Consider the following 27,832-nt stretch of genomic DNA (forward strand, 5'->3'; position numbering starts at 1 on the left):
CACAACCTGTTTTATCGGGGAAGGGCCAAAATCATTGGGCCGGTTTGCGGGTGGAACGAGAAGGATCTCAAAATATAACGTCAAAAAGGAGACAGCGGTTCTTCGGCTTGAATAGGACCGTTTGGTCCGAGTTTCTGGATTTAATGTCAGTTTGAATATAAGGTAATTTATTATACAGTGTCTGTATATTGTACAGCAATTATGTATGAGAATTATGCACGATAACTGTTAGCTGAGGCTTCGGGAGGGGCATACTAGACCTAATGCAATATCACTATATATATGTGCTGTGTCTTGACTCTATATGTTGTTATGATAATGACAGTGGTAAATCCTTTTTAGTTATGTAAATTCTAAGTAGTATTTGGTAAACTGACATTTTGGAATCAACGAACAAGTAATGATTATAAATATTGTTGCCGTGTTTATGTTTTCAGTTTGTGCTCTTCTGAGGAAAAATAACTCAACCAAGCTTAGCTTACTGACAAGACTCAAATTAGCATACTATACTTTCTCATGATTTTAAACACTCAAAATGTCCTTCTCATCTTTGACTCAATAATACTAACTGTTCCATAACCGACTGATAACAGCAACGAATATGCAGCATGAATTCAGGTTTACAGCTTCAAAATGAACAATGATGATTTACCATGTTTAAAGCTAACACCTCACCATGTTCTCATTTAAACATATTTAATGCCTATACTCCTTGTCAAACTGCCCAATAGTTACGGTATAAACCTCTTGTAGAAATTTGTCATTATTAAGGGTTTTGCTGTATGATATCATTTTAAGGACTAGTGGAATATAACATTAAGTTTCTGCCGCTGCCTAGTGCCTATCATACCTACTGCTACAGTACCTGACCACAGTTATACTATATTTAGGTGTACTGTTTTAAAAAAAATCATGGGTACAGTGTTGGAATATTAAGGGACCTGATGTCCTTGCGATTTTCTGCTATAGTATTTCATGTTAATGTTAGGTTAATATGACAAGGGCTCCTGGACTTTCTGGACTCATTCTTAGTTATTGAATACTGTAGTTCCATAACACTTTGCATCCAGCTCCATTGACTTTGCTGTACAAACAGTACATGGTATACTTTGGGACAAATTCACTTTGTTTTGTTTGCTATGTTTTTAAAAAAAATTATAAAGGAGGGATATTCTTTGAAAACTTGTTTAAATATTCTTTCAAATTGTGATAAACTGCATTTGTTTTTTTTATTTTCAAATAAAAATGGTTCCTTAATTGTGTTCAATTTGTTTTTTCAGTAGTTGAAAAATGGTTTTACTACATGGAGTCTTGGTGGTCACAGTGACCTGTCTGGCGCTGGTCACGAGTCAGTCTCTGAGTCGACAGACATGTGATGCTGCCAAGTCAGAAGTATCCATACAGCCAGGTGCCGATGCCATCATTGGAGGTGTATTGGCTATGCATGAGGAAGGAACAAATGGATTTGGCTGTGGAACAATTACTTCAGGTGAGATGCCTTTAATGTTTGATGAACATGATGAAGATAGTGGAAAAGATTCATTTTAGATGGGACCAATAATGAAGGAATGGGCTAACAGCTTTAGTTACCATTAAAAATAAAATCATTAATATTCTTATTGAAATCACTATTAACATGATAAACTTCATAGCAAAGATTGTTATCACTCATGATACTAGGATACTACTTTCAGAATTGTTGTTATCAGCAAGATGAGGCTTTGTATGTGATGGACATGATGTAACATGATCTAACAAAAAGTTAGAAAATAAGGCTTCTTACATCGAAGTTACAGTTGTGAAAAATGAATTTAATTTTTGGGGAAATTCCTCATTATCATTGTCTAGCTAGCATAGTGTAAACTAACTTGTTTAAAGTCACTGTGGTCACTACGATTCTTCCACAATTCTACAATTTCTACAAGTGTGTGTCTTTGGAAGCATTTTGGGTTAGACTAAGTTTGCAGTAACCTATGCTTCCCATATGTGCTGACTACAGGCATTGGGCCGGTTGGTCAGACTCAGTTACTTGGTTGAACATGTGTTGCAATCTCCTGAAAGCGTGCTCATGGTGTCAATCTCTGGCTTGTCTGGTCAAGACTCTTCTTATTTAGAGGCTGCACAAAGAACCAGATATTAGACCAGGCCTGTTATTACCATGTTTAGCCTGTACGGACATATTGAGTGAATGAGCAGTAAGCTGCAGTCTGTTAGTAACGTGCCTGCACGGGAGACCAGGGCAGAATTTCTGCAGCTATGCTCAGTTATGTATAGTTTTCACAAAAAATGTAGATCTGGAATGTCTGAAATACATATGATTTGTTTTGTTCTGTGTACTTTCTTTAGAATCTTCCATCAATCTGTGGTGTTACCGATATTTATTGTGGTTACTGAAAGACTAGTCTTCATATTTACCTATCTGTAAAACAGATGTTTACCACTTCGGTGAAACCCACGAGCACGGGTATGGTGCTGACATATTTGTCTTTAGAACTAGTCATCATGTTTACTCTTCCGTTTGACTAGTCATCATTGTTACTCTTCCGTATTACTAGTCATCATGTTTACTCTTCCGTATGACTAGTCATCATGTTTATTTGTCTTAAGTGAGTGAGTGAGTTGTGTTTAACGTCGCTTTTAACCGTATTCCAGTTATACCACGGCGCGTCTATTTAATGTAGGAGGAAAACCCGAAATGATGCAGGTCTCAGATGTTTACCACTTCGGTGAAACCCACGAGCACGGGTATGGTGCTGACATATTTGTCTTTAGAACTAGTCATCATGTTTACTTGTCTGTATGACTGGTCATCATGTTTACTTGTCTGTATGACTGGTCATCATGTTTATTTATCTTTAGAACTATTCATCATGTTTACTTGTCTGTATGACTAGTCATCACGTTTACTTGTCTGTATGACTAGTCATCATGTTTACTTGTCTGTATGACTGGTCATCATGTTTACTTGTCTGTATGACTGGTCATCATGTTTATTTATCTTTAGAACTAGTCATCATGTTTACTTGTCTGTATGACTAGTCATCATGTTTACTTGTCTGTATGACTAGTCATCATGTTTACTTGTCTGTATGACTAGTCATCATGTTTACTTGTCTGTATGACTGGTCATCATGTTTACTTGTCTGTATGACTAGTCATCATGTTTACTTGTCTGTATGACTAGTCATCATGTTTACTTGTCTGTATGACTGGTCATCATGTTTATTTATCTTTAGAACTAGTCATCATGTTTACTTGTCTGTATGACTGGTCATCATGTTTACTTGTCTGTATGACTAGTCATCATGTTTACTTGTCTGTATGACTGGTCATCATGTTTACTTGTCTGTATGACTGGTCATCATGTTTACTTGTCTGTATGACTAGTCATCATGTTTACTTGTCTGTATGACTGGTCATCATGTTTACTTGTCTGTATGACTAGTCATCATGTTTACTTGTCTGTATGACTGGTCATCATGTTTACTTGTCTGTATGACTGGTCATCATGTTTACTTGTCTGTATGACTAGTCATCATGTTTACTTGTCTGTATGACTGGTCATCATGTTTACTTGTCTGTATGACTGGTCATCATGTTTATTTATCTTTAGAACTAGTCATCATGTTTACTAGTCTGTATGACTAGTCATCATGTTTACTTGTCTATATGACTGGTCATCATGTTTATTTATCTTTAGAACTAGTCATCGTGTTTACTTGTCTGTATGACTAGTCATCATGTTTACTTGTCTGTATGACTGGTCATCATGTTTATTTATCTTTAGAATTAGTCATCATGTTTACTAGTCTGTATGACTAGTCATCATGTTTACTTGTCTGTATGACTAGTCATCATGTTTACTTGTCTGTATGACTGGTCATCATGTTTATTTATCTTTAGAACTAGTCATCAAGTTTACCTGTCTGTCTTAGCACAGGGAGTGTTTGCAAGCTTACATTATGGTTGGGAAAGAACTAACAATCTACAAGAGTATATTTGTTGTAACTGCAGCATGTGTTTGTGTGTGTGTAGATATGCAAGCCTATGAAGCGATTCGCTGGGCACTGGAGCTGCTCAACAAGAAGGACCAGATCCTGAACGGCGATAACCTCACCAGTACCTATGTCCCCGGCATCAAGTTAGGTGAGTGGTCACGGCTGCAGCTGTCTGATTGTCTCAGATATTGACATTTATTGGGAGTGCTTATCCCAAACGGTTGAACACTTAAAATCAAGTATCTGACAATGGTCACCATGCCACATTCACAGATACATCGTGGACATTGACAAGTCTCAGACTAGTATACCAGACTCTAATATAACCAAAGGCTTTGAAATTATGTATTGGCAACAATTGTAGTCCATGTATGTTTTAATGTTGTTGACCTGAGCCTACTCAACAGAAACTGTTTTTCCTAGACTAAGGTCTTGGACTAGTGGCAGACAAACTAAAGTTTCAGACTGTTTTGCCAATATGATATTGGATAATGATGCTTGTCCATGTTTGTAGGTATAAATATCCGTGACTACTGCAGCCGGAGTGAGGGGGCGGTTTCGGCGGCACAGAGCTACTTCCCCCAGTTCTCCTCCAACACCCAGGCCTGTACAAGGAGTGCTTCAGGAATCACACTAGGTCAGTCCACCACCTACTTCTCCACACAGGCCCCAATCTATTTTTTAATTATTATTATTGTTGTTGTTGTTGATTGTAGTGTAATGTCTTTTCAGAAAAACCCAAATGTTTCTATTACATGTTTTTCGAATACATAATCATGATAATTCACTGAAGATTGGATGTAATGAAAGATATGATTGTGCCCCCACCAGGTATTGTCGGGGCTTCAGACAGCGATGCAAGTATTGATGTATCCAACTTTGCCGAAAACTTCAACATCCCTGTGGTGTCCTTCATGGCTACTGCCCCTGAGCTGAGCAGTGCCCAGCGTTACCCCACGTTCATGAGGACAATCCCTCCGGACGGACCACTCATGGATGTAAGTAGGGAGAAACTCGGGATGAGATCCAGCCTTGGGACTATCAACATGAACAAACTAGTAATTGTGTTAACCCTGCGTTATCCCTTTTCCATGCAGTTCTTCTGAGAAATGACATGCGTATGCAGAGCTATGTTGAAGTATGTCTATTTGTTCCAGGTGGTTATTGAAGCTATCAAGAAATTCAACTGGAAATATATCAGTATAGTTTACACCGACAACTCCCATGGCCGCCAGTCATATGGAGAAATACGCCCTCGCTTGGTGACTGCTGGTATCTGTCTCACTGCTGCCATCACCACATCTCCATCCGACACCATGGATGCCACCATTGATGCTGTCTTGGACCGTCTGCTCCTCACTAAGACGGTTGGAGTCCTGTATTTTGGCACACCCTCTGTAGCGTATGCTCTCCTTGAACGAAGCAATAATGCTGCATACACTAACATGGGTAATCTGCAGTGGGTGTTCACAGATAGTATTTCTCTAACCAAAAACTTTGGAACGAATAACTACCCCCGTGGAATTATTTCCATCATACCAACATCCAGGTATATCGTGGAATTTGAAGATCATTGGGTAAGAATAAACGAAAACAGTCCTTCACCAGAGAACCCCTGGTTCCAGGAATGGTACAGCGAACAGAACCAGTGCTTTTTCCCAACAGTTGGCAGCGGCCGATTCCCTACTCCATGCAGCGACAAGATCCAAACAGAACGACAGAAACGGGAATCTTTCATCCAGGACCGATTTGTAGAACCAGCTGTTCATGCTGTGTATACCTATGCTGTTGCTCTCCGTAATGCACAGGCAGCAGTGTGTGCGGGCTCAGTAGCAAACACGTCCTGCATGGCTCTCCGCAGCATGACCTCCAAGACCTTCCTGGAGAACTACCTGATGAAGGTGAACTTCACCTATGGGAAACAGGAGAGGGCGCCAAGTCTGGCCTCCGACAAGTACGCACCTTACTTCTCAGCAGCAAAGGTCCGCTACAGCGAAAACGGAGACATTGTTAACCCAGCCTATGATATTTGGAACTACAACGATGCCCCAGTCGGAGGGGATACCCTGGGATTCAAGTTCAGAAGGGTTAGTAGAAGAAATTAGTTAAATTGTTTTCGGTTTCCATTTTCAGATTAACTGTGTGTAATTTGGTTTGGTCTTGAAAATTCTTGGGAAGAACTGTGGTCTCTTTTGAAAAAAATGTTTGCTTGTTTGGGTTTTTGACTGCTACAGATTTGCTTGAATGAGTTGAAACATTCTCTTTGTGATTGTTTCAAACATTGCTAGATCGAACTAAGTTATCAGAAAAGTAAACATGGTAGACAATGGTAAAGTGTCATTGAAAGCTTAAAGTCTCATTTGGATTGCCCAAGTCACTCATTATAATGCATGATGACCTCAGTTGGTGTGTTTTACTTCGAGGTATTTTATTACAAAAGATGTTGAAAACAAAAAGCCATAGATTTATTTACATGTATGATTTCTACTGATGTCTTCCTTTCAACCTCTGATCACTGTTTGCTTATGCTGCTATGGTAAAACAGATAAATCATGAAACCGAAACATTGATTATTTTACACTTTTCATACCCCCAACCTAAAAGTTACACCAAGGAATTCTGTCCATCCATCCATCCTTCGAGGACATTGTTTGTGTGTGACCTGTAATTTGAAGACTACTTCATAGATTCTTTTCAAACTTGGTGAACACTTTCTATGCTAACAGGATAGGTGCAGTGTGATATTTTTCATGTTTTGAACTTAGAATTTTTTTTTACTTCAACATTTGTGAGATCTATAACTTGAAAACTACTTCATGGATTCTTTACCAATTAGGGGTACAGTTTCGAAACCAATGGGAGAGATGCAGTGCAGAGTTTTATTTTGATAAGTGGGTTTTCTGAGAAAATGTTGCATTCTTCATGTTTTAAACTTAGAAATATGTTGAGAAGAAGTCAGGGGGATTAGTGAGAGCTGGCACTTTCTGCCTTGTTATGCTTGTCATCATTATGTTCACTGTTTGCAGGTTGGGTCTTGGATCAACGGGATTCTGTCAATGAACATGGAACAAGTGAGGATGTACGACCTTACTCGGGACAATGCACTCTCCCCCCTGCCACCGTCTCCCTGCCCACAGGATGGCTGCACTCCCTGCCTCGGCATGCCTTCTCCCACCAAGTACCTCTACATCCACGGGGACATCATCGTCAATGGCATCTTCAGTGTACACAACGCTGGAGAACAGCAGTACTCCTGTGGACCTTTGGACCTGAATGCCCGTTCAGGAGTGCAGTATTTGGAAGCCATGGCCTATGCCTTGAGAGAAGTTCCCAACAGGTTCAAGTCCCCTAACCCTCAGTTCCTGAGAGGTGTCAGTTTGGGGGGTCTGGGAATTGACGACTGTAAGAGCGGAACGCTGTCTAGAAACTTCATCTCTGAAGTGCAGAGAAGCACGCTTGTAGTGAAGGACTCCTCCGGGAACACTTTAGACCCCCGAAGTGTTGATGCTTATGTGGCTGCTCACACCTCAGGCTTGACAATTCCCATTGCCGACCTAATGAATGATGTCAAGAGGCCACTGGTTGGGTATTCCAGTACATCAAGTATGTTGTCTGACCGTAGAAAATACCCCTACTACCTGAGAATTCATCCTGGAATTGATGAGGAAATGGCAGCCATTATCAACATCTTGAAGAAGCAGGGCTGGTACTTTGTACAAGTTGTGTATGTTGAGGGGAATGCTTTCTCGTTAAATGGAAATGAAGTCTTCAGGAAAATGGCAGCTGCACATGGTATTTGTGTTGTTGCAACTCACAGTTATGGCCGTGACATCATCTCAAGGCTCCGAAGCCGACCAATGGTCAAGCCAGTTCTCGTCATTGCTCACGAATATCAGTACCGAACCTTCCTTGAAGACATCATCAATGCCAACGCAACTGGAGAGTTTGCCATCCTGGCTAATTCTCCTTTTGGGAGGAAACAGAAATTGGTTCAAGGTTTGGAAGAAGCAGCCGATGGGGTTATCTCCATTAAATGGCGTGTCCCCGACCTCACATTTTTCAGCACATATCTGAGCGGCCTGAGAGCAGACACTAACCAGCAAAACCCTTGGTTCACTGAGTGGTTTGAGAACATGTTTGACTGTTATATTGGACCACAAAACCCAAATGGAAAAGCAGCGCGCTGTGCTGATCGTAATAGACCTATTACGCAGGCACCAAATTTTGAGCTTACGGAAGAGAGCATCTTTGTAATAAACTCAGTGTATGCAGTTGCTCATGGACTCCACACGACCCTGGTGGAATACTGCGGTGTCAACTACAATGGTGTATGTGGCAACTTCACAAGCTCAGGAACACGTGGAAACCGCCTGTTGGAGAATATCAGAGCTTCAAGGTTCAGGCTTGAAGGATCGAACCCTCCGACAGATTTCTCTTTCATTGGCTATGAGGGCAACGTCATGATCGATGTGTACAACTACCGACGGAACACAGGCTATATCCTTGTGAGTTCTCAGGGCTACACTATAATGTGCAATAACTGAGTAGGGGCTGTAACAGCTTGCTGGATCGTAGGGGGGACCCAAAGGGGGAACCAGACACTACTTTTCTGTCCTATATATACACAGAAATCTGTGATTGTGGGTTTGAATCCTGGTTCACCCTGATTGTGTTTCTATTTGTTTCGATTTGGTTTGTCAGCACCATACCTCTGCTCGAGGGTTTCACCTAAGTACGTGAACATCTGAAATCTGCATCACTTTTGCTTCCCTCTAACATTAAGCTGACACACTGTGATATAACTGGAATACTGTTTGAAGTAGTGTTAAGCCACTCAAGTCACTCATTTAGTATGTTTGAAATCATCCAAACCAGATTTGTTGAAACACAATTTAGGCAGCTTTCAGAGAATTTTGCTATAAAAAAGAACATTTAATACTTTTACTCGTACAGTGAAAATAGTAGACGCCCACCTGCATTCCGTCCCCATTTCAAGTATCCTGTGGGGAAATTATTACTTTTGACAGTTTACCTGTGATCTGATCTATGAAGTGAACATTAAACATGTTAAAATTAATTAAAAGTGTTCAGGAAAATGAGTTGGTTTCCCTGCTTATAGTAAACATAGTGACTGCACTAGTAATGTATGTATGTCTGTCAACAAGGTCCTGCTTTTGGTTAGTTGTATTCGTACATAACACTCTTTTGTTCAGTTTTCTCATCAAATCAATTTGCTGTCTTGTAGGTGGGAGAATTCAGTCCGGAGACATATGGTTACACTGAAAGCACCGGCCTCCTGTTGAGTGGGGGAGCGGCCCCAGCCACCTTCATGTCGATGTGTCCTGGGACCTGCACTGAGTGTCTTTACATCTTCCAGGAAATGAAGTACCAATACATCGAAGGCGACATCATCATCCCCGCCATCTTCGATGTCCACATGGGAGGTATGACACGTTTCACTTGCGGAAAGATGCGTGTGAGCAATGGATTTCAGTACACAGAGGCCTTTGCCTATGCCCTCCAGATGATCAACAATGGGGCCATGTTTAACAATGTCCGTCTGGGGGGTCTGCTGTTGGATGGTTGCAGCAGCTCCTCAAGATCCAAGGCTCTCATCAACAGCATCTACTCCAGTCAGCTGATGCTACAGGACAGCAACATGAACCCCATCAGAACCCAGGACTTTCTTTCCTGGATGAGCTATGATAGCAAGAGCACCATTGAGGTCTCAAACATACTCAGTAAGATTGGCGTTCCCATCGTCAGCCCAGCAGCGACAGCACCTCTGCTGGATGACAAGGATCGGTTTTCCACTTTCTTCCGTACGATCAAGTCTGATATGCATGTTGTAAGAGCCATGGCCAAGCTTATAAAACAATTAGGATTTAATTACGTCATCACCCTGAATGCACCTGACTTCAGCAGTAGAGAGTCGAGGGACGAGTTCCGTAACTTGGCTAAGGATGAGGGAGTGTGCCTCCTTGATTCCTATGAGTTTGACACTGATGGAAGTATGGACATAATCCTAAGATCTATAAATGTATCCACAACGCAAGTTGTTGTTGTATTCGCAGAACCAGATTCCTACATTTCTGAGCTGCTACGTGCAAAACAAAGATCGTATCCGAAAAACCGTATCATCTTCATCGCAAACAGACGCTGGACCCTGCCATCAGATGTCAGTCAAACAGTTCCCAATTCTATAACATTCAACTTTAACTCTCCCTCAGTGCCTGCGTTCACAAGCTACCTTGCAAGCAAGAGGCCCACCATGGCTAACCCCAACCCTTGGTTCCGAGAGTACTATGAGGAACGCTACCAATGCAACCTTCCAGGAACATTCCGCTTCCTCGTAAACTGCGACCAGAATTACGTCAGTGTCACAACAGCTAATTACATACAAGACCTGCGAGTCCTGTCCACTATCAACGCTGTGTACTCCATTGCTGAAGGAGTGAAGCGTACACTGGAGGAGAAGTGTGGCAGCCAGCCTGGAGTCTGTAAGAACTTCACAAACAGTGCTGATACATATGAGAAAATCATGGCACACATGGATGTTATGAACTTTACTGATGTGATGGGAGACTTCTTCCGCTTCATCAACAGGGAGGCAGATCGAGGCTACACGATTGAACAGTTTCTCGATGATGGGTCACAGGTGAAGGTATGCATTGTCCCTATTCAACATTATGTGTATTTGATTACATAAAGAGCATGGGGGGCCAGTGATGCGAGTGGTGGTATGAGCTGCTGTAATTCGCAAAGTTGTGTCCATTTGTTATGTCAGAATATACTGATCAGGAGTTTAAATTTATCAGATTGTCAGATTTATCTTTTGTTTGTCAGCAACATGAAGGTTTCACACAAAGTAGTAAATGTTGGAGACAGAAAACGGACCTGCAACACCTAGGTTAGTCCTGCAACACCTAGGTTAGTCCTGCAACACCTAGGTTAGCCCTGCAACACCTAGGTTAGTCCTGCAACACCTAGGTTAGTCCTGAAACACCTAGGTTAGTCCTGCAACACCTAGGTTAGTCCTGCAACACCTAGGTTAGTCCTGAAACACCTAGGATAGTCCGGCCACACCTAGGTTAGTCCGGCCACACCTAGGTTAGTCCTGAAACACCTAGGTTAGTCCTGCAACACCTAGGTTAGTCCGGCCACACCTAGGTTAGTCCTGAAACACCTAGGTTAGTCCTGCAACACCTAGGTTAGTCCGGCCACATAGTGACATTAAGTGCTGTGATGTAACTGTAATACTTTACAAAGCTGCACAACCCTTTTACCAACCCCACAACACCTACCAATATAGCCACAGTCACTCAGCCTCTCCCTCTCACACACACACACCTACCAATATAGCCACAGTCACTCACCCTCTCCCACAGACACACACACACCTACCAATATAGCCACAGTCACTCACCTCTCCCACAGACACACACACACCTACCAATATAGCCACAGTCACTCACCCTCTCCCACAGACACACACACACCTACCAATATAGCCCAATCACTCCCCCTCTCCCACAGACACACACACACCTACCAATATAGCCACAGTCACTCACCCTCTCCCACAGACACACACACACCTACCAATATAGCCACAGTCACTCCCCCTCTCCCTCTCTCACACACACACCTACCAATATAGCCACAGTCACTCACCCTCTCCCTCTCACACACACACACCTACCAATATAGCCACAGTCACTCACCTCTCCCACAGACACACACACACCTACCAATATAGCCACAGTCACTCAGCCTCTCCCTCTCACACACACACACCTACCAATATAGCCACAGTCACTCACCCTCTCCCACAGACACACACACACCTACCAATATAGCCACAGTCACTCACCCTCTCTCACAGACACACACACACCTACCAATATAGCCACAGTCACTCAGCCTCTCCCTCTCACACACACACACCTACCAATATAGCCACAGTCACTCAGCCTCTCCCACAGACACACACACACACCTACCAATATAGCCACAGTCACTCAGCCTCTCCCTCTCACACACACACACTACCAATATAGCCACAGTCACTCACCCTTTCCCACACACACACACACCTACCAATATAGCCACAGTCACTCACCCTCTCCCACAGACACACACACACCTACCAATATAGCCACAGTCACTCACCCTCTCCCACAGACACACACACACCTACCAATATAGCCACAGTCACTCACCCTCTCCCTCTCACACACACACACCTACCAATATAGCCACAGTCACTCACCTCTCCCACAGACACACACACACCTACCAATATAGCCACAGTCACTCACCTCTCCCACAGACACACACACACCTACCAATATAGCCACAGTCACTCACCCTCTCCCACAGACACACACACACCTACCAATATAGCCACAGTCACTCACCCTCTCCCACAGACACACACACACCTACCAATATAGCCACAGTCACTCAGCCTCTCCCTCTCACACACACACACCTACCAATATAGCCACAGTCACTCAGCCTCTCCCACAGACACACACACACACCTACCAATATAGCCACAGTCACTCAGCCTCTCCCTCTCACACACACACACTACCAATATAGCCACAGTCACTCACCCTTTCCCACACACACACACACCTACCAATATAGCCACAGTCACTCACCCTCTCCCACAGACACACACACACCTACCAATATAGCCACAGTCACTCACCCTCTCCCACAGACACACACACACCTACCAATATAGCCACAGTCACTCACCCTTTCCCACAGACACACACACACCTACCAATATAGCCACAATCACTCAGCCTCTCCCTCTCACACACACACACCTACCAATATAGCCACAGTCACTCACCCTCTCCCTCTCACAGACACACACACACCTACCAATATAGCCACAGTCACTCCCCCTCTCCCTCTCACACACACACACCTACCAATATAGGCACAGTCACTCACCCTCTCCCTCTCACAGACACACACACCTACCAATATAGCCACAGTCACTCACCCTCTCCCACAGACACACACACACCTACCAATATAGCCACCTCTCTCCCTCTCACAGACACACACACCTACCAATATACCAAGTCACTCCCCCTCTCCCTCTCACACACACACACCTACCAATATAGCCACAGTCACTCTCCCTCTCCCTCTCACTCACACACACCTACCAATATACCAAGTCACTCCCCCTCTCCCTCTCACACACACACACCTACCAATATAGCCACAGTCACTCTCCCTCTCCCTCTCACTCACACACACCTACCAATATACCAAGTCACTCCCCCTCTCCCTCTCACACACACACACCTACCAATATAGCCACAGTCACTCTCCCTCTCCCTCTCACTCACACACACCTACCAATATACCCAGTCACTCAGTCTCTCCCTCTCACTCATGAGTAAACATGAAAGTAATATGTTACAGTGTGCAATATTAGCAATAGTCAGTTTAGGATGCCAGATTGATATGTGCAGCTGCAAACCGATTGTGTTTTTTTTATAGTTTTTCCTGGTAATCATGAGAAGTTTCATAATTTGTTACTGTATCTGGACATTAGGCATTAAGTTACTATGACAATTAGTCTTCCCCGTCTGCTAACAGTTGACTACATCAGTGTGCTCACGCCTACAGGTAGGAACCTACAATAGCACAAGTCTGTCTCTGGTAGATCTACTGAACCTTCAGACAAAGTTCCGCACAGTGAAGTCAGATTGTGACTCAGCTTGTCTAGCGTGCCAGAGGTCGGCAAACAACTTTGATGCTTTCACATACAAGCCTGGTTCCTTCAACCTTGTTGGTGAGTTGTCTCCCTTTGTTGGGCTTCAGTCCTACTGAAGAGTCAAAATCAATGTGAGGTCAATTGGGGTCACATGGGGCTAGGTCAGTTGAGATTACATCAGTTTAAGTGGGGTCAAATGAGGTCACATGGGGCTAGGTCAGTTGAGATTACATCAGTTTAAGTGGGGTCAATTGGGGTCACATGGGGCTAGGTCAGTTGAGGTTACATCAGTTTAAGTGGGGTCAATTGGGGTCACATGGGGCTAGGTCAGTTGAGATTACATCAGTTTAAGTGGGGTCAAATGAGGTCACATGGGGCTAGGGTAATCGGGATTACATCAGTTTATGTGGGGTCACATTGAGGTCACATAGGGCTTGGGTAATCGGGATTACATCAGTTTAAGTGGGGTCACATTGGGGCTAGGTCAGGTGAGGTTACATCAGTTTAAGTGGGGTCAACTGGGGTCACATAGGGCTAGGTCAGTTGAGATTACATCAGTTTAAGTGGGGTCACATTGAGGTCACATTGGTCTAGGTCAGTTGTGGTTACATCAGTTTAAGTGGGGTCACATTGGGGCTAGGTAGTTGAGATTACATTTTATGGCACTTGTAAATGTAAAATAATTCCACATAATTTGTTTTGCAGGCTTAGTGTCTTTGTAAACATATTACAGTAGTAAATTGGAGGTGTAACAATATGGTTTGGTCGCAATACGATTCATATCTTGATTCTGTGGATATGGATTCGTATCCCCATACAGTATACTTTTATTTGACAAGTTGATATTCTTTCTTTCTGCAGGTGAATCACAGCCCCGAATCATTTGTTATTAAATTCTAGGGATCAAAGACGGGATATTGTAGGGCAGAATCATATTGGTAGAGGGCACTGTGAATGTTATGCTATTTATAGCCAACTGGGTAATACTAGAGAATATGCACAAGCTGGTAGTTGAACATTTCCTGGTATTATTAACATGTTTTTACACCAAAATATCTTGTACTGAAATGTATCGTATGTGTTGCAATACAGGGGTCATAAATAGATGTCTTGCAATCTCATTAAAATCAGATCTTAGCTCTCACTATCGCTAAACAAAGATCTGAGGACATCCCATTATGGGTCAAGTCAGAACGACCATTCATCCGACCAATCAAAGCATCGCTTACCAGATCATGAAAGTGACAGTCGGAATGTGTTTTCTAAACATGCAACCTCAAAAACGTTAAAACAGGGTATTCCAAACAACAGTTACGGCCCCTACGACTGATTCTGTCAAAATTACCGTCTGTCTCTCGCTTCCGTAGGATAAACATTTGAACAGAGGAGGCGTTGCACAGTATGTGGGAAGCACTGCAATACAATCGTAACCACATATTAGACATTCCGGATTGTTCTTTTGTTCAGTTTTCAAAATTTTAATCGAGAACTGTGTCAACATATTTTTCAAGCGTAGTCTGAAATGGAAGTCGCCAGGTTGAAACGAGTGCCGTAAAGCTTGAGAAAGCTGCTTTCTAATTGGCTGATGTCGACTTCTTGTTCTTCGTTTCAGTGGTTGGTCAAAGTACGCAAAAGGTCGTTCTGACGTGACCCGTAATGGGATGTCCTCAGACCTTTGTTTAGCGGCAGCGAGAACTTAGATCTTATTTTAGTGAGATTGGATGTCTTGTATCATGGGCCTCATATCACGATACAATACTGTATCGCTGTATCGTTACACCACTATAGTAAATTAAAAAACTTAACATTATCAAAGAAAGATGATTCTGTTTGAAAATAAACATGATATTGGTTGAACAGTAGGACATTTATTCCCACCATTTTCTTCCTAGGTTTATTTGATGTCCACCGAAAAGGCGCCACACCCTTCACATGTGGAGACATCAACCAGAAACATGGCTTTGAGCTCCTGGAAGCATTTAACTATGCTGTCGATTATGTCAACAAAAAGCAAGGAATCTTTGAAGGCAAGCTCAATGGGATTGATCTCGGCGCCATTGGTCTGGACGTCTGCCAGAGCCCAACGCGTGCCGCCAACCTTGTTGCCAACATCCACAGTGGCAACATCAACTTGAGGAAGCAGGGTGTAACTGTCAACCCTAAAAACTTTGATGTCTATATAGGGACATTTGAAACGAAGGCATCCATCCGAGTTGCTGATGTTCTCGACGCTCTGTCCATCCCGCAGATAAGCTATGGGGCTACCAGCTTAGAGCTCCGAGATTCGCGGACACATCGGTACTTCTTGCGTACTGTTCCAGCGGATGATAAACAAGCCCGAGCCATCATCTCATACCTGAAGAGGTTTAAGATTGACAATGTTCAGGTGATCAGCACATTCGACAGTGTAGGTGAACAGGGAAAAGATGAGTTCCTGCGTCTCGCATACTTGAATCGTATCTGTGTCTCACAGAACATCACCATAGGTAAAAATGGTCCTGTGCTCCGGTCTGAGGCATCCTTGACCCTTCAGGCAATCGCTAATAACACTTACAATAAGGTGGTCGTCCTGTTTGTAGATGATCCGCGTGCTATCCTCCTGGCTGCTGAAGATGACGACAACATCCGAGGACAGTACTTCTTCATCGGGACAGACAAGTGGGGCATGGATGTCGACCTCCTGAATGGGCTTGACAGACTCATTCGGAACCGAAAAGCCGTGACATTTGACGTGGAAACAGCTGATTTACCTGGGTTTGATCAGTACCTGGAATCAAAGATCCCCTCCAATTACAAGGACAATCCATGGTTTGATGAATTCTTCCAGGAGGTTCACAACTGCTACCTCACCAGCCCAACCTCAGAGTTTTCCAAGCCCTGTACTGCCAGTAATCGGGGTATCCCCCGAGCTAATGGCTATATACAGGACCCATATGTTCTCTATGTGGTGAATGCAGTGTTCTCAGCAGCTCTCGGGATCCATCACGCTGTGGCGGAGGTGTGTGGCAACGACTACGCCTTCCCCTGCTCCCTCATCAGGAACAGTGGCGAGAGGAGACAGAGAATCTTCCGCAACATCAAGGAAAAGGCAAGATTCGAGGATGCCACGGGACAACCTTTCTACTTTACAAATGGAGGGGAGAGTGACCGAGGCTACCACATCTATGAGCCGATCCCCAACCCTGTAGGACCAGGGTATATCTACAAGAACGTAAGTCGCGTAGATCATGCACAGCGGTTGTTGAGTGCTTAAAGTGGTTCCTCATCATGCCTAAGCCCATTCTTGCTGCTGTTCATGTATATGGCTTAAATTCATGTCAGTATCGGCATCAGCATGAGTGTAAATTATAGAAGTTGTCGATCATTCTTGTTACAAGTATTAACTTGCCCGATACTTACTATGCCAGTCATAGAGACACAGCCAAGGTTTTTTTGTGATTTGAATCATTTTGGAACATTTTTTATTGTCATAACAACAAAGACGTAGGTTAGGGGACACCTTATTTGCATCCTGATTTTAGTTGAGTGAGGTGTTTTGTAGGACTAGCTTTACAGATCCATCAGAACTCCAATCATGAACATGGACAAATGTAAAAATCCAGTTTAAAACCTTTTAAAAAGCACCCGGCCTGAATCATTCACTTATTGTTACTTACGCTCAATGACCTGTGAATGTTCACTCAAAGCACAAAGAGCAGAAGGTTGGTGGTTTGACCCTTGGCCGCATCATACCAAAAGACATTAACACATGGTTCTTGTTGTTACCCTGGCTGCATGTTTTACTTCACCTCGCCCCATCCCACCTCACCTAACTCAAAGCATGAGTTTTACTTCACCTCGCCCCACCTCACCTCACCTAACTCAAAGCATGAGTTTTACTTCACCTCGCCCCACCTCACCTCACCTAACTCAAAGCATGAGTTTTACTTCACCTCGCCCCATCCCACCTCACCTAACTCAAAGCATGAGTTTTACTTCACCTCGCCCCATCCCACCTCACCTAACTCAAAGCATGAGTTTTACTTCACCTCGCCCCACCTCACCTCACCTAACTCAAAGCATGAGTTTTACTTCACCTCGCCCCACCTCACCTCACCTAACTCAAAGCATGAGTTTTACTTCACCTCGCCCCATCCCACCTCACCTAACTCAAAGCATGAGTTTTACTTCACCTCGCCCCATCCCACCTCACCTAACTCAAAGCATGAGTTTTACTTCACCTCGCCCCACCTCACCTCACCTAACTCAAAGCATGAGTTTTACTTCACCTCGCCCCATCCCACCTCACCTAACTCAAAGCATGAGTTTTACTTCACCTCGCCCCACCTCACCTCACCTAACTCAAAGCATGAGTTTTACTTCACCTCGCCCCACCTCACCTCACCTAACTCAAAGCATGAGTTTTACTTCACCTCGCCCCACCTCACCTCACCTCACCTAACTCAAAGCATGAGTTTTACTTCACCTCGCCCCATCCCACCTCACCTCAACTTACTCAAAGCATGAGTTTTACTTCACCTCACCTCACCTAACTCAAAGCATGAGTTTTACTTCACCTCGCCCCACCTCACCTCACCTAACTCAAAGCATGAGTTTTACTTCACCTCACCCCACCTCACCTCACCTCACCTAACTCAAAGCATGAGTTTTACTTCTCCTGGCCCCACCTCACCTCACCTAACTCAAAGCATGAGTTTTACTTCACCTCGCCCCATCCCACCTCACCTAACTCAAAGCATGAGTTTTACTTCACCTCGCCCCATCCCACCTCACCTAACTCAAAGCATGAGTTTTACTTCACCTCGCCCCACCTCACCTGACTCAAAGCATGAGTTTTACTTCACCTCACCCCACCTCACCTCACCTCACCTAACTCAAAGCATGAGTTTTACTTCACCTGGCCCCACCTCACCTCACCTAACTCAAAGCATGAGTTTTACTTCACCTCGCCCCATCCCACCTCACCTAACTCAAAGCATGAGTTTTACTTCACCTCGCCCCACCTCACCTGACTCAAAGCATGAGTTTTACTTCACCTGGCCCCACCTCACCTCACCTAACTCAAAGCATGAGACAGGTGATATCCACGATATCTTTCCTAACTTCACCAAGCAGTATGTGGCTTTGTTTCCATGTAAATGTTATGACTTATTTAACTTTCATGTCACATTATACAAAAATACCCATTGAAAAATAAAGAATTTAATATACTTTCTCATCAAACGAACCCAATTCTTTACAATTTACAAAAAAAAAAGATTTTAAAAGGTCAGGTTTTGCTTTACTTGTTTCGTCATGGCACCCAACAATGCCCAAGGTTTGAAATTATGTGTAAACCTGGGAGTACAAGCATGGCCTAGGTCTAAGTGAGGCAGTGGCTCTCTGAGTGTACCGCATTAAGTACTGGGTAACCAATGCAATTTTATGTATTGTTACATCCCTAAAAGATTTGAAAATGACAAAATGTACATGATGCCAAAATAGTTTCTTGACCTACCGTATATGACCGTAGGTAAGCAGAATTTTGAGGACCAGATTCTGTAGAAAGCGGTCGTAAAAAACATTACATCGTATTGGTTCAGGTGATTCGACAATGCCATAACAAACTTTGTCAATGAAAATGTGATTTTTTTCATTAAACATCACTAGACATGGGGATTTACCATTTCGATTGTATTTCTTGTTATGCTAAACGAGGTGCAGATGACCAACACAACAGTCCATGCTCTGCCCACCTAGCACGATCTACGATGCACGTTTCAGAGTTTGAAACAAGATTACAATTGTAGTTGTTTATGATTCATAGTGTTAAAAGAAATATTGAGTGTTTGAAAAAACACTGTAATCCTTCAGCGATTTCAGGTGAATAAGAGACCATATGATAGATTCATATATGGTCTGGGTGAACGAACGGGAATAACAAACTTGGTTGTCATAAAGATGAAATTTGACATTAATCTTCACTAGACATGATTTACCATTTAAGTTACATTTCCTGCTCTCCAAGGCATTGTTTTATGTTCAGGGATAAAGATTACCATGATTACTGTGTGTATTGTGTTTTTTATATTTTCTGATTGAGTTTTTTCTGTTTCCAGGTGGGCAGTTACAATGACACCCATTATCTGAAATTGGACATCCGCTATGAAATCACTGAAAGGTCCGTCTGTCAGCCAGAGCAAGTGTGTTCGTGTGTCATCCCTGACTACCAGCCATCTCGATACATGTTGAAAGATAATCAGAACGATCTAAATCTTGTCTTCATTGCAGACATACACTCAAATGACCCCAAAAACCTATTTGGCTGCGGTGCCATCAACACTGGCCCCCAGTTCCAGAACCTCATGGCATTCTTCTACGCTATCGAGTCAGTGAACAACAACACAAACCGGCGCTTCCCAACATCTCTGCAGTTTGGAGGCCTGGCTCTGGACTCCTGCAACCAGCAGCATCGACTCGGGCAGGATCTCTACAGCTTAATGAGTGGGGAGGGGTTTTGTGGAACAGGTCAGCTGGGACAAGTTATCGCCCCTTCCACCATCGTGGCTGTTATAGCAGACGGCAGCTCCACAGCTCTCCCTGTCAGCAGTATGTTGTCCCCACTGAATGTTACAACCTTGAGTCAGAGTGCAACCACTGTCGAGCTGAGTAGCCAACAGTTCCATCCCTACTTTCTACGTACCGTGCCACCAGATAACATTCAAGCTATTGTCATGCTACAGATTATGAAGAAGTTCAACTGGGACTATGCCACTGTTGTTTATTCAACTATACCATATGGAATCGCAGCTAAAGATACTCTTCTGCTGCAAGCCAATGCTGCAGGATCATCTGCCTGTATCTCGGCCCTCGAAGGCATGAAACTGGGAGCAACCTTGTCAGATGCAGAACGAATCCTTGACAACCTCAGTCAACAGGTAGGATCAAGAGTAGTCATACTGTTCACAACCCCTGAGCACTCACGTCTGCTTCTACAGGCCACAAGGTCTAAGGGCCTCGCGGGACGGTTCATCTGGCTCGCTAGTGACTATTGGGCCAGCAGTCAGTATATTGTAAACGGGTACGAAGCTGAGGCTAGTGGGGCTGTGACAATTCAAATCCGCTCAGAAGAAGTCCAAGCCTTTAAGACATACATGAAGTCCTTGACCTTAAATAATCGTCGTGGAATTCCCGACGACTGGTTTGAGGAGCTGTACCAGACTATCCACAAGTGTCGTCTGCTCAGTGCTGCTTTGAAGAAAGATTACTCCAGCATCTGTACCGGGCAGGAGATGATAACAGATGACATGATCCCCGAAGATCCCTTCATCCTTCATACCATCATCTCTGTGTACATCACTGCATATGGACTGAACAACCTGGAAGAGTGTCGCAATGTCCCCCAGCTCGACATCTCAGCCTGCTTGGCTCTCCAGGAAAATCGGAGACGGGAGTTGATCTACAACAGCATCCTGAACTCTCAGTTGACAGTGCCAGCTCAAGAACTAAGTGGGAGTTCCTTCAGCTTCAGGTTTACAGAAGGGAGGTATGGTGATGTTGGCTACGACATCCTCAACTACTACCGGGATGCTGGTGTTAAGAAGTACGACTACACCAAGGTGAGTTAAGGTTGTTGTTTACAGCATTTATGTCTTGTCCTACAAGGTGACAGTTGATTGGTCAATTTGTTATATTTGTTGCAGCATAAAGCAACAAACAATGCTATTCCTTCTTCTTACTTTGGCTCAGTGGTGGTAACATGTTTACAGGATGTTTCTAGACTTGATACAAAAACTTTACAGACATTAAGTACATGAACAGAAAGTATAACATTTACGGTAAATTTTTAACTTCTGCCATTCCAGATCGGCTCTTACCAAGGTATGCTGACTCTTGATAAAAGCAAATACACTGGTTCCGGTATCCTGGATACCAGTGGAGTGGTGCCCATCTCCCAGTGCCCGGCAGGGAACCCCTGTACCTGCCTCAGACAGGATGGTGTTGGCACACACACCTACACCCGCCAGTCGTCGACCAGTGCCACCTCCTACACCAGCGCCATCTACATCCTGAAGGAGGATGGCAACTACTACAACTCTCTCACTGACCAGCTCGTAGAGGTCAACAAAGTGCCCACTGTGGTCGGGCGCTTCACCGACATCTGGGCCATCATCGTGGCAACCATTGCAGCCATTGGATGCTTCATCACGGCCTGCATGTTCATATACCTCCTGGTCGTCTACCCAAACCGTGGTGGCACATCCATCCTCGGCTACACCCTCTGTTTTGGCATCATCCTTCTCTACGCTCTTGTCTTCGCCTTCATTGCTCACGCCAACACCGAGATCTGTGGGTTGAGGAGGTTTGGTCTTGGATTTGTGTATGCGTTATGCTATGGTTCCTTGTTTGTAAAGTTGCTGGACTGCTGGAGAACCCAGGACAAGGAGGAGATGGACAACGTGAAGTATAACAAACTGGGCCGCCCGTGTGGACTGTTCCTGGTGGTCCTACTTCTCATCCTAGTGCAGGTTATCATCAATGCGGAGTGGCTGATCTTGGTGCCTCCAGAAACAGTCCGTGTGCTCTACAACAACCAGCTGTGGCCCAGATGCACACCCGATGACTTTTACGATGAGAGTCTTGTCTTGTCCCTCGTTTACGTCATGCTTCTTATAGCTCTGTCTGTTATATTTGGCTTTGCAACATTCAGGAAGTCTAAGAATCATTACGAATCTCGTTGGATCCTGGGCATTGCAGTGCTCAGCATCCCGTGTTGGGTGATCTGGTGTCTGGTGGCCACCATTGGTGTGTACAAGGTGCGCGATGCTGCTGTGGCTGTGGGGCTCCTCATCAACGCGACGTTCATGCTGTTGCTAGGTCCCCTGAGGAAGCTGTACCTACTCAACAAATACCAGGCCTTGATTGAAGAGGAAGAAAAGGAATACATGGCCAGTCAGAGACCAGGTAATTGAGGATATTCATAAGGGGCTCACTATTCATACAATGTTATGATGTGGCCAAACCATTGCTTGAGTCAGAATATTTCTTTAGTCAGCAAGACGTGCAATCCTTTTCTCTGTTAAACAAAATCCTTTTTTCAACTACAACACATTTTTTCTCATTAACACACTCATTAGTAAAATTATGACATATTCATAAATGAATAAACACTTAAGTTGTAGTTCAGGTTCTGTGGATTTCAAAATATGTGTAATGTCATGTTTACAGTTTAAACAATTCAGTGAAATTAAACAATCAGCAGCAGGGTCTTTTCTTAAATTATATTTATGTAATAGGAATGGTAATATTTTTAGGGTAAAACTGCTGCCAGGGATAGTGAGCGTGATAAGACTCTTGAAAGTGAATTTATGTTTGTTTGTTTATTGTTCAACACCGCTCAAAGCAATATTCCAGCTATATGATGGTGGGTCTGTAAATAATCAAGTCTGGGCCAACAATCCAGTGATTGATATCATGAGCATCAACCCACGCAATTGGGATTGATGACTTGCATCAACCAAATAAGCCCACTCAATCCCGTTAATCGCCTCTATTATGACAAGCATAGTCGCCTCTTATGACAAGCAAGGGTTGCTGAAGGCAAATTCTAACCCAGACATGTGAATTTATGTGAAATTAAGTGCATTTTCAGTCTTTGTGTATACACAACATGTTCTAACAGTAAGTTGCATCTGGTTACAGAGTATGCCTCATATGGCCAACAGTATGACAACGTCGGCAGGTTCCATGAGGGGTCGTTACACGGTAGCTCCCATGGCAGCACATACCCCAGACAGAAATATGCTGCCAGCTTGAATGGAACACAGCGGTCAACAGGCTCCGCATATAACCCATACGCTGACCCCAACCACAGGGGTGAGTGTACAGAGTGTGCTAGTATTTAACCCATACGCTGACCCCAACCACAGGGGTGTGTGTACAGAGTGTGCTAGTATATGACCCATATGCTGACCCCAACCACAGGGGTGAGTGTACAGAGTGTGCTAGTATATAACCCATACGCTGACCCCAACCACAGGGGCGTGTGTACAGAGTGTGCTAGTATTTAACCCATACGCTGACCCCAACCACAGGGGTGAGTGTACAGAGTGTGCTTGTATATGATCCATACGCTGACCCCAACCACAGGTGTTTGTGTACAGAGTGTGCTAGTATATGACCCATACGCTGACCCCAACCACAGGGGCGTGTGTACAGAGTGTGCTAGTATATAACCCATACGCTGACCCCAACCACAGGGGCGTGTGTACAGAGTGTGCTAGTATTTAACCCATACGCTGACCCCAACTACAGGGGTGAGTGTACAGAGTGTGCTTGTATATGATCCATACGCTGACCCCAACCACAGGGGTGTGTGTACAGAGTGTGCTAGTATATGACCCATACACTGACCCCAACCACAGGGACGTGTGTGCAGAGCGTGCTAGTATTTAACCCATACGCTGACCCCAACCACAGGGGTGAGTGTACACAGTGTGCTAGTATATAACCCATACGCTGACCCCAACCACAGGGGTGAGTGTACAGAGTGTGCTAGTATATAACCCATACACTGACCCCAACCACAGGGGTGAGTGTACAGAGTGTGCTAGTATATAACCCATATGCTGACCCAAACCACAGGGGTGTGTGTACAGAGTGTGCTAGTATATAACCCATACGCTGACCCCAACCACAGGGGTGTGTGTACAGAGTGTGCTAGTATATAACCCATACGCTGACCCCAACCACAGGGGTGTGTGTACAGAGTGTGCTAGTATATAACCCATATGCTGACCCCAACCACAGGGACGTGTGTACAGAGTGTGCTAGTATATAACCCATATGCTGACCCCAACCACAGGGACGTGTGTACAGAGTGTGCTAGTATATAACCCATATGCTGACCCAAACCACAGGGGTGTGTGTACAGAGTGTGCTAGTATATAACCCATACGCTGACCCCAACCACAGGGGTGTGTGTACAGAGCGTGCTAGTATTTAACTTATACACTGACCCCAACCACAGGGACGTGTGTACAGAGTGTGCTAGTATATAACCCATACGCTGACCCCAACCACAGGGGTGAGTGTACAGAGTGTGCTAGTATATAACCCATACGCTGACCCCAACCACAGGGGTGTGTGTACAGAGCGTGCTAGTATTTAACTCATACACTGACCCCAACCACAGGGACGTGTGTACAGAGTGTGCTAGTATATGACCCATACGCTGACCCCAACCACAGGGGTGTGTGTACAGAGCGTGCTAGTATTTAACTCATACACTGACCCCAACCACAGGGACGTGTGTACAGAGTGTGCTAGTATATAACCCATACGCTGACCCCAACCACAGGGGTGTGTGTACAGAGTGTGCTAGTATATAACCCATACGCTGACCCCAACCACAGGGGCGTGTGTACAGAGTGTGCTAGTATTTAACCCATACACTGACCCCAACCACAGGGGTGAGTGTACAGAGTGTGCTAGTATATAACCCATATGCTGACCCCAACCACAGGGGTGTGTGTACAGAGCGTGCTAGTATATAACCCATATGCTGACCCCAACCACAGGGACGTGTGTACAGAGTGTGCTAGTATATAACCCATATGCTGACCCCAACCACAGGGGTGAGTGTACAGAGTGTGCTAGTATATAACCCATACGCTGACCCCAACCACAGGGGTGTGTGTACAGAGTGTGCTAGTATATAACCCATACGCTGACCCCAACCACAGGGATGTGTGTACAGAGCGTGCTAGTATATAACCCATATGCTGACCCCAACCACAGGGACGTGTGTACAGAGCGTGCTAGTATATAACCCATATGCTGACCCCAACCACAGGGACGTGTGTACAGAGTGTGCTAGTATATAACCCATATGCTGACCCCAACCACAGGGGTGTGTGTACAGAGTGTGCTAGTATATAACCCATATGCTGACCCCAACCACAGGGACGTGTGTACAGAGCGTGCTAGTATATAACCCATATGCTGACCCCAACCACAGGGACGTGTGTACAGAGTGTGCTAGTATATAACCCATATGCTGACCCCAACCACAGGGGTGAGTGTACAGAGCGTGCTAGTATATAACCCATATGCTGACCCCAACCACAGGGACGTGTGTACAGAGCGTGCTAGTATATAACCCATATGCTGACCCTAACCACAGGGACGTGTGTACAGAGTGTGCTAGTATATAACCCATATGCTGACCCCAACCACAGGGGTGTGTGTACAGAGTGTGCTTGTATATGACCCATACGCTGACCCCAACCACAGGGGTGTGTGTACAGAGTATGCTAGTATATGACCCATACGCTGACCCCAACCACAGTGGCTATTTAGAGAGGAGTCCATGAGTAGCACAAGAATGGGAGGATCATAGGTTTCAATACAATTATTAGGATGATTTGTGTTTTTACTTAGTTTGTCAGCACCATCAATATAATCAACCTGCATGTGGGTTTCACCAGTGTGTGTATCACCATAGGGGGGAAACATTAATCTGCAGAACTTTAGGTTTTCCTGACATTCTGGAAATTCAGTATTGTTCAAGGCATTCCCTCACCAGTTTCAAATATTCACGCCATGTCTTCAGTTTAAAAAAGCTCGGAGTTATTTCTAACTTTTTATAGTTGAAGTATAGATAGTGCCTCAGTCGATATGCTGATAGTTCTGTATGTAGTTGTCTTTGCTTAAACATTGAAGTTTCTTTGTTTTCCAGAGGAGCGTGAGATCCAGCAGTAGGTCTACCGGTGCCCCAGAAATACTTCAACTGGGAGACTCCTGTAAGCAAGAAGATGTGAACAAATATATTGAAAAACTGTGATGGGGAGAATCATTGGAATGTTTTGTTTATATAAAAGTACGATGAATTGTATATCGAGACTTGACATGGTTGTCTCTGAATTGAAAGATTTGAATTCAAAGTGGTTATAACACTGAATATCACTACAACCGTCCTAATTGTCATTGAGGCCACAAGCAGTTACTGGAAACATGATCATTCGTTTCCTTAAGCCTTAAGTAAAGCATGAGCGTGTTAGCATGACTAATTCATTTAAAAATCTTTAAACGGTATGACACTGTCTCAGTGGTCAGGGTCAAATGTGTCATGAGAAATTCCAACATGACGTGAAGAGCTGAATGAGTGCTGAAGTTCGTGAGGAACGTGTTGTTTAGGCCAGACTGCTTTAATGCCTTGTTTCACAGGACTATGTCACAAAGCAAAGACAAAATAAAAACATGAATAATTCCACTGAAAAAAACTTGGATGTTTAGATTTACAATGTCTACTATTTTTGTACTTTTTGACTTAATAAAGTGTAGACTTGTTCTTTTAACAAGAACATAAATTAGTCTGGCCTTGCCAATAATATATATATATATACATATTTGTACATTTGAATTTGTATCCTTCACAAGGACTTTGTTTGTACAATCGCATATCAGTCATACAGCTCATACAGTCATCATCAGATGTTATGTTGTAGTTTGGGAACATATTTGCCAAATTATTTTAACAGATGAGCGATTATTCAAATTTTGTATATACACCCCTTTCTAATAGAAATAAACATTTATATTTTGTATAAATATCTTGTCTTGACTTAGTCAACATTCTGTCAATAAAAGTGGGCACTCACATATAAAAGCCCTGGGTTATAATTTTGTCTTAACAGGATCGGGTGGCCAGGCTCGCTGACTTGATTGTGCAGATAGATGCTCTGAGTCAATCACTGGATTGTCTGGTCCTGCCTCATCTACAGAGCACTGTCACATAGCTCGAATATTGCTGAACAACAAACAAACATCATATGCCTGAGGCCCGGGTTTGATTCCCATCATCATGTGTGAACCCATTTTGGTGCCCGAATTAGACATTGGTTCAACACTGCTAAGAGCAGTGGCAACCAGAACACTTGGTGCTAACAGAACCCATGACAAGAGCAGCTTCATACTGAGTGTTTGTTGATCAGCTCCACATGCTGTGCATATTCCAGCTGTATGACATTGTCCTGTAAATAATCAAGTGTGAACCAGTCAATCCAGTGATTTATATTGTCAGCAATGATCAACACTGTTGGGG

At 43.9% G+C, this 27,832-nt stretch overlaps 1 protein-coding gene across 1 annotated transcript; it reads left to right on the plus strand.

Moving 5' to 3' along the window:
• On the plus strand, positions 1–27,360 carry LOC139456436 (uncharacterized). The gene is made up of 14 exons (XM_071238145.1): positions 1–162; positions 1,281–1,489; positions 4,036–4,146; positions 4,513–4,635; positions 4,830–4,996; positions 5,156–6,085; positions 7,025–8,503; positions 9,244–10,662; positions 13,662–13,827; positions 15,642–16,960; positions 19,848–21,347; positions 21,594–22,692; positions 23,431–23,604; positions 26,468–27,360. Exons 2-14 carry the CDS (start codon positions 1,291–1,293, stop codon positions 26,488–26,490), a joined length of 8,709 nt encoding a protein of 2,902 aa, XP_071094246.1. The 5' UTR covers positions 1–162; positions 1,281–1,290; the 3' UTR covers positions 26,491–27,360.
• The last annotated feature ends 472 nt before the right edge of the window (positions 27,361–27,832 follow it).

Source organism: Haliotis cracherodii, unplaced genomic scaffold (genome assembly GCF_022045235.1).
Source record: "Haliotis cracherodii isolate W230 unplaced genomic scaffold, xgHalCrac1.p SCAF_11, whole genome shotgun sequence".
NCBI lineage: Eukaryota > Metazoa > Mollusca > Gastropoda > Lepetellida > Haliotidae > Haliotis > Haliotis cracherodii.